At 46.0% G+C, this 8,490-nt stretch overlaps 1 protein-coding gene across 19 annotated transcripts in view; it reads right to left on the reverse strand.

Moving 5' to 3' along the window:
• The window catches only part of MYCBP2 (MYC binding protein 2), a 192,961-nt gene extending 184,855 nt beyond the window's left edge, over positions 1 to 8,106 (reverse strand). For 13 of the 19 annotated variants that reach the window (XM_068676643.1, XM_068676687.1, XM_068676696.1 and 10 more), the window contains exon 1: positions 7,436 to 8,105. In XM_068676643.1, the coding sequence (XP_068532744.1) occupies positions 7,436 to 7,707 (272 nt within the window). In that variant the 5' untranslated portion in view covers positions 7,708 to 8,105. Of the gene's footprint in view, positions 1 to 7,435 lie in introns of all 19 variants that reach the window. The other 6 variants (XM_068676615.1, XM_068676574.1, XM_068676632.1 and 3 more) reach the window with 1 other exon arrangement.
• Between the last annotated feature and the right edge of the window lie 384 nt (positions 8,107 to 8,490).

Consider the following 8,490-nt stretch of genomic DNA (forward strand, 5'->3'; position numbering starts at 1 on the left):
TCGTATAACTCCGTTACATTAAGCTCATGTTGGCTTCTAGAAGTATAAAGCTAATAATTGAGTCAGAGGTCTTGCTGCAGTTGAGGACTTTGCCACTGTATAGATACCAACACCTACAATCACATTCACACAAATATTCTCCTCAATAATCCACAACCTGATGTTCAGAAAGGATAAACTGTTTTAGAAACATAGCATTTTGGAGCACGCTTTGAGTAGCCAAGATCCCCAAAGTTAGCAGCACAACAAGAGATCACCAAACACCAAGGATCAATCTACCAAGAAAGGAAAATGACATAGGGCCTTATGCTTAAATAGGGTCTGTAAGAATCCTGAAGCTGAAACGGAAGAGCCTATAATGGGAAAAAGAGGCAGCAATCTGCTGTCATAATTTTCTGGAAAGATGCTTCCTGACACAATTACGATATAAACACTAAGAAGCCTTAACCAATAATGATCAAAATACTAAATTAAATTGGTACATCTACAATACAGATGATTTGGTAACAAACTGACATGTTCTACACATTAATTGTTTTCCTTCTCCACTGGTCCACACTCCCAATGTCCCTAAATAGCAGCTCACACAGTAGCTGCTGCTACTTGACACGCACTCATACAAGCACACTCCCAGAGCTACAAAACCTAGTTTCACAGGGCTTTTTTGTAACTTCTGTTCAGTTCCAGCACGGCCTGCAATTGAACTTGTGACAGAAAAACAAGACATTCCACACAGTATTATTTTGTACTCCAAAATAAATAGAAGAACCACACAGTGTGATTCTATCACATGCGCTAGTGCCTTTCCAAATTATACACGCTCCTCCTTCATAAGAAATGGAAGGACGCATGACTACAAAGACAAAAGTCTCCTGTAGCACAGCTAGACATCTAAAGAGGTTTGCACATCCATTTTTGCAAAATGGAAATTCCTTTATAGCAACCCACAAAAAAACAGAATATAAAATATCCCTCATGGATTCCATTTAATTTTTTTATAGCTTTTCAAATCAGAGAAAGAGAATTCACTTAGTCCTTTTAAAGGTGCTTAGAAATTTTAGTCTAGTTGCCTCAGTGCTTTCACCCTGATTTTATCAACTTGACCTATTAATAATTTTACAATCAGACAGGTTACTTGCTTCTTTCCCACTTCATTATGTTTTCTATGCAAACACTGAAGAAATACAAACCACGTTAGACTAAGCACCTACTATAGCACCTCCAAAATAATCACTCTGTAGAACAACTTCCATTATCACAATATAAGTGAAGAAGATATATGAAGTACATGGCTTTAGTTTAACAAGTTAATCCCAGCTAACTAAAAGCAGAATAAATCATATAGTCATAGAAATCCTGAGTTGGAAGGGACCCACAAGGATCACTGCATCCAACTCCCAGCCCCACATAGGACCACCCCAAAATCAGACCCTATGTCTTAGAGCGCTGTCCAAACGCTTCTTGAACTCCAGCAGCTCGGTGCTGTGACCACTGCCCTGGGGAATCGGTCCCAGTGCCCGACCACTCCCTAACCCCCAGCTCCATGCCGTTCCCTCGGGTCCTGTCGCTGTCCCCAGAGAGCAGAGCTCAGCGCCTGCCCCTCTGCTCCCCTCATGAGGGAGCTGCAGGCCGCCATGAGGCCTCCCCTCAGCCTGCTCTGCTCGGGGCTGAGCAAACCAAGGGACCTCAGCTGCTCCTCTCACATCTTGCCCTCTAGGCACTTCACCAGCTTTGTGGCCCTCCTTTGGATGCTAACAGTTTCACGTCTTTCTTATATTGTGGCACCCAAAACCACACGCACAGCACTCAAGGTGAGGCTGCAGCAGCACAGAGCAGATTGGGACCATCGCTCTCCTTGACCAGCTAGCAGTGCTGTGCTTGATGCACCCCAGGGCATGGTCGGCCCTTCTGGCTGCCAGGGCACACTGTTGGCTCACATTCAACCTGACATCAACCAGAACAGCAGATCCCTTTCTGCAGGGCTGCCCTCCAGCCTCTTATCCCCCGTCTGTACATATAGCCAGGGCTGCCCCATCCCAGATGCAGAATCCAGCGCTTACTCTTGATAAATTTCATGTTATTAGTGATTTGCCCAGCCCTCTGATTTGTCCAGGTCTCTCTGCAAGGCCTCTCCACCCTAGAGGGAGCTAACAGTTCCCCATAAATTAGTGTCATCTGCAAACTTACTTAATATGTATGTACTGGAGTCCTGCATCCAAGTCACTTATGAAAACATTGAAGAGAACTGGCCCTAAAATGAAGCCCTGTGGAACCCCACTAGGGACTGTCCGCCAGCCTGATGTAACTCCATTTACTATAACACTTTGAGCCCAGCCTGTCAGCCAATTAATTTTTCACCCATCACATTACGTACTTATCTAGCTGTATGCTGGACATTTTGTCCAGAAGGATACTGTGAGAGACAGTATTGAAAGCTTTTGTGAAATCCAAAAAGATTTTATCAGCTGGATTTCCTTGGTCTCCTAGACAGGTGGTAATAAATGAATAAAATAAATGAAAATGGAGTTTGTTAAACAGGACTTTCCCCTCATGAACCTGTACTGATTGTGTCCAAACACTGCGTTGTCTTTCAGACATTTTCCAATAACTCCCTGAATAATCTTCTCCATAACCAGGCACTGAAGTGAGACTGACAGGCCTGCAATTACTAGGGTCTTCTTTCTTGACCTCTTGAGAACTGGGACAGCATTCGCCAGCTTTTAGTTGATTGGGAATTCCCTAGAGTGGCCAGCAGCATCTCTGTAGTCCTCCCATGTCACCCAACCTCACTTTCAGTGTCCATACTTCTTTTCCTCCCAATCTGTAGAAGGATCAGGATCTCTCTTTTTCTCCAGATTTCCTACTCAGCCTCTGTCCTGCCTCCTTGACTTCCACCATCTTCGAACTGCCTGCTCCTGTGTTCCTAAGAGGTAGCACCCAAAAAGTGAACACTGAAGGACCCCAGTGCCTTCAAAAGCAGTTTCCCAGGGACCCTTACTATCTAGTTTCCAGAGTAGCCTGAAGTCTGCTCTCCTCATATCCAGGGTTGAAAATAAAGTATTAAAGCATTGCTATATTGCAGCTAAAATGCCTAAAGCAGAGAGGAACTCTTATTAGCTTTTCAAAAGGAAAGGTTAGTTTAATGTAAGATTCAGCAGCACGTAAATTTTCTAATAAAATAAAAGATTTAAGTTTACATATGGACTTGCTTCAACTTTCTTTTTGGTAAAATGACATTTACAAAATGTAAGAATTGGAAAACAGTGAAGCAAATTTTCACAAAAAAAAAAAAAAACTAACCATTTTATTGGTCTCTCTATATATTAACCTTCGTTTTTCGAATCAAATGAATGCTTCCATGCTTCTTTGCAATTATAGTTTCATCAAACAAAAACAAAACAGAAGAAGCATCAAGTCCCAAACAGAAAGCAGATTATAGCTTTTGTAAAGACTTCAGATCTTAGGAAACTTAGGCTTTCTGGTGTACCAATTACCACATCTACACAAACTTCATATACCTAAATATAATAAACATGGTTTCTACACACGCTTTATTAACTTAGCGCTAAGGTGAATTATTTTAATAGCATTTCTCCAATAAAATTTTGAAAAGTATATTAAGTATATATTTGAAGTTCTCCACAGCCAAAGAAGCATTGCATTTTGAGCATAAGGGAAGACTTTAGACTTTCACTTAACTGTGAAAGGCCTAAATAATGAACTAGCAATCCATTTGCTCCAAAGGATGTATAGTTTACCACTATGAGTGGAGATGAGCTGGCCTACCTCCCCAAGTTTCTTTATCATCCAGTGGAAAGAAACATCATGAAACAAACGACATTGGCTGCCTCTTCTTCAGTCAAAATGGCTGGAGAAACACCCATCTGATTTCTGGTTAACAGCAGAAATCTTATACTCCAGCAATAACTGAAATTTTCCTTGGTCTCAAGGCAAGCCACTTCATATCATTAGATTTGTGTGTTGTTTTTTTTTCTTCCCAGAACACAAATACAAGCTTTTTTTTTTCCCCCCTTCTCCTGTGAAGGAACTCTTAAGAGGCAACTCTAGCAAGGAAGTAATGGACAAAAAAAGGTAATCCAGAAAAAGCAGCTGTATTTTTAAGTTCCTAGTGCTTCTACATTAATTGATAGGATGTTTCTAGCAACTATGTAAAGAACAAATTAAGAACCTGATAAGCTCAGCAGGATGACTCACTTTAGTAAGGAGCATAAAGAGTATATTCAATATTATTGCTCATTATTATTCAATAAATACTGCTGCATCTCTGACACCTAATATTACTAGAGAAATCCAGACACAGTTCTTATAAGAAATTTAAAATGCATATGGGATCACAGAAGAACCGATTCGGAAACCATTCTTGGATCTATCTGCATGATGTTACTTCCACAATTGCTGAGTTTACATTCTTCAGGGGAAAAAAAAAAATCTATCTTTTTGGTAAAGATCAATTGATAGCTGCAAACCAGACGGGAAAACACTCAAGATATGAGTGTGAAATTACTATAATTTCAGAATATATTGTCACTATAATATTAAAAACTCACATTAGTCAAGATTATTCAGTAAACATCTTCATGACAAGACAGGCCACACAAAAGGCATTACAAATTCATTTCTATCTGTATATGACAGAAGATTTCAAAGAACACAATAAACCTACCTGATAGCCTTCTAGTATATGTACACAATTGAAAGAAAAGCAAAGGGTCTGACAGTTTAGGGAAAGCCCTGAGATACACAATGATTAGTAGCAGCAATTCAGCTGGATAGAGGTGCTTGTTAGGATTAAATTCCAAGTGATAAATCAGAAAAAAAACTATGTATTTGAACTACAGGTTAAACGTACTCAGAGTAGATTCATCTTCCAAACCAATTGTGATTTGACACGTAAATTTCCCACTGCTCTGGAACTGTAACAGATTCTTAAAGTTGTCATCTGACCAAAGATGGCTGTACATTAAATTACAGGATTAGATACTTTATTTCAGTTCCCTTTCATAAAATTATTAGCCTGGCATTGGTGGCAAAAGAAGCAGCCTCTCTCCTCCAACCTCTCTGTGCGAGGATTCCTTCCTGTGCAACCTTCCCCTCACGCTGTCACAAGCACGGGTACAATCGCAAGGTGAGCCAGATCGGGGAATTAGGCTGGATTACAACAAACCATTTTTGCCAAGTTAATTTTAACCCAGCGCAAGTCTCTAATCTGCTACTGCAAGAGACTATATAAATAATTATGTAAACACAGTAGGGGCAACAAAACCATCTAGCAACCAAACCATCTTCTTCGGCAACCAAAGTTTTTGTAACACCACAGCCAGCATTACAGGGGGATGTACAAAGCACTGCTAGAGCTATTTCAAAGCCAATTACTCCATCCTACTCAACACGTGGCATTCATTGTTTTCAGGTGACAGCTAGCACAAACACCTTGCAAATGTTAAATTAATCTTACTGCAACTTTTACACATTCTGCACAATGCCTCATTTCCTCTTCCGTGCACAAGCATTCTAATACGGCTCCTAGCTCTTCATAAACATTTAAGTCAGTGTTTGGAATAACAGGGCTCAACGAGGCACTGATCACACCATTAAGTGCAGAGCACAATTTTGCAGACATGAAGCAAAAATTCTATGTCACCATATCAAAAGCAGGTTGTACTATCACCCTTCAAAGCAGAGAGCCTTAGAGCACAGGAAAATGTTAGTAATGTCTCACAATTTCTTTTTGAAGACCAGCAGGTAGCTGAAATTCTCAAATCTTAAAACTCGAATGTTTTTGACATTGCTGTGGAAAAGGGTGGAGATGATGAGCAGTGCATTGGCTGCCATCAGTCTGATGCAAGAGATGTTGGAGGTCAGTTATCAAGAGATGGGGAGCAACACGTGGTCATTAAACATTAAACCTCTTAAAATTCCTACTATCCAGACTGACTGTATTCACCATAATTAATTAGCTGGCATTCACCTGCCTAATACCTTAACACAATCTGTTTCCCCTGTACAGAGGATTCTGGCTTACAGAATAATCTTGATAGTGATTTACTGTAAGTGATTTACTGTAAGATTATAAAATGTAGCCAAGACAAGTGACTAACTCTAGTCTTCAAAACTGAAGATACACAGCAACTTTTGAATGTCACCGTTTCTCTTTTAATTGTCATTCTCATAGAAACCTGTTAGTTGGAAACAGACTCAAAATGAATGCAATTTATGGTGTCTTGGAATCAAAATTAATACAATATTAAAAATATTGACATTTACACCCACTTAAAGCTGGTATTTTCTACAATAAGTAGAAGAGATACCAGTTGAATTATGCTGAAACCAAAAACCATTGAGGACAAAACCTCAAAACTACAGCTTTAAATAGTACAGACATGTCAAGGTAAAAACTCAGATTAAATATCTGATAAATCACATCTGATTAAAGCTTAACATAAATTTCTTCACGTTTAGCACTCGCAGTCCCAAGAATAAATGCTCAAAAGCAGCAAAAGAAGATGTAAAGGAAAAAGGCATGAGTGCTGGGCTAAGGAATAACAAGGGTAAGAAAGCTTACAGGTACTATGTATATATATAAATACTACGCATATACATGTATATATACACTACAGTATATATATAGTGTATATATACATACATACTGTGTGTATATACGATATTTGTGTGTGTATATATGTATATATGTTTATATATGTACAAAATATATACATATATAATGTAAAAAGGTGTAGCTTCCCTGTCATACGATCTGAGGAGCACTCAGAAATCGCAAAGATGTCAGACGCCAGCGTTAGCGAGCACCCGCTCCCGGCACTTGCCAAGAGCACATTGGGAAGATTACGTTATTCTTTAAGTTTCTTACACTATCACACACTCCCATGCGCAGCCTTTTGTGGGGGAAGTGACCCCTGCTGTTCAAGTCGGGCAGAAAACCAAACAAAACCCCGAAAACACCCGCGGATGCCCAGCGCCTCGTGCTGTGCAGCCATTTACCCACCCCACACCGCCTGAAGGGGCTGCCCTCCTGCCGTCAGCCCCCCCACACCACGCCCCATCCCGGCTCAAGGCCCCATTTCTGTGCCATCCACGACCCCAACCACCTCCTCCTCCTCCTCGGGGCCCCGTTTCTTCTCCCCCACCTTTCCGCCTCCCGCGGGCAGCGATGCCCGGAGCGGGCACGCCACATAAATTGGGGCGGGCAGGTGCCGTTATCCCGCACCGGCCCCGGATGGCAGCAGGGCGCCGAGACATCGCTCCCGTTGGCCAAAAGGGCGTCATCTGGCCCCAAACCCGGCTGGGGGAGGGGAGGGGAGGCGAGGCGGGCACAGGCAGCCCTGCTCGGGGACACGGGGACGGGGAGGGGGCGGTGTCGGCGCCCCCCGCCCGCTGCTGGATGGGCGCTCGGTACCTGCCCGGGTGGCTCCCCAGCTCCCGGTCGCTCAGCGCCGCCGTGTAAATCTTCCGGTATCTGTCGGCCAGGGCCTTCCCCGACAGCAGCAGCTGGTAGCGGCCCCGGCAGCCCAGCGACGGCGCCGCCAGGGCTCCCAGCCCGCCGGCCGAGCCCTCCTCGGGCCCCATGGGCGCGGAGCCGCCCGAGAGGAAGAAGAAGCCGCCCTCGGCCCCGGTGCAGGCGGCGGCTCCCGCAGAGGAGGAGGAGGAGGCGGCGGCGGCAGCGCTCATCCCCCTCCCCGCCCGCCCCCTGCTGGCTGCGCTGCCTCCCGGCCGGGCAACGGGCACGGAGGCGGCCGCAGGCGGCTCCCGCTGCCTTCACCGCCGGGGCCCGGCCATGGCGAGGCCGCCCGAGCCGCCCCGCGGGCTGCGAGGCCGCCGGGGACGGGGCTGCGGGGACGCCGCGGCGGTGGCGGCGGCGGGGGGGGGAGCCAAACGCCCGCCCGAGCTCCGGCCGGGACCCTGCGCCTCGGGGCCGGCGGCGGCAGCAGCGGCCCGGCCGCCCGCTTCGCTTCCTCCTCCCGCTGCCGGGGGGCGGAGGCCGGCGGCCGCCGCTTCCCCTCCGGAGTTTCTGCTGGGCGCCGCCGCCCCTCGCCGCGCAGCCGCCCCGGCCCCACCTCCGCCGGCCCGGCCCGGCCCTTCCCTGCCACCCTTCCCGAGCACGCATGCGCCCGGTCCGGCCCCGTAATGGAGGGGATGAGGGGGGGGCGGGGAAGGAGCGGGCGGCGCCGAGCTGCTGGCCCTCACCCGTCAGAGGCCCCGGGGAGCACCCGCGGAGCCCCAGCCCCCCCTATACGGAGGTGCCACCTTAGGCCCAGGTTCCCTCAAATCGCCCTCCCAGGCCCCACGGTGCTTCAGCTGCCTTCAGAGGAGAGGAGAGGCGCTGCAGCGGGCGCCCCTGCAGCGCGCTCCTCCTGTGTTGCCGCCTTTCATCCCCCTCCTCGCCTTCCTTTCTCCTTAAAATTTCCCTGATCTGGTGTCAGTTCAGCCCTGCAGTTTTGTCACACTCCCTGC

Source organism: Anas acuta, chromosome 1, assembly GCF_963932015.1.
Source record: "Anas acuta chromosome 1, bAnaAcu1.1, whole genome shotgun sequence".
In the NCBI taxonomy this organism is placed as follows: Eukaryota; Metazoa; Chordata; class Aves; order Anseriformes; family Anatidae; genus Anas; species Anas acuta.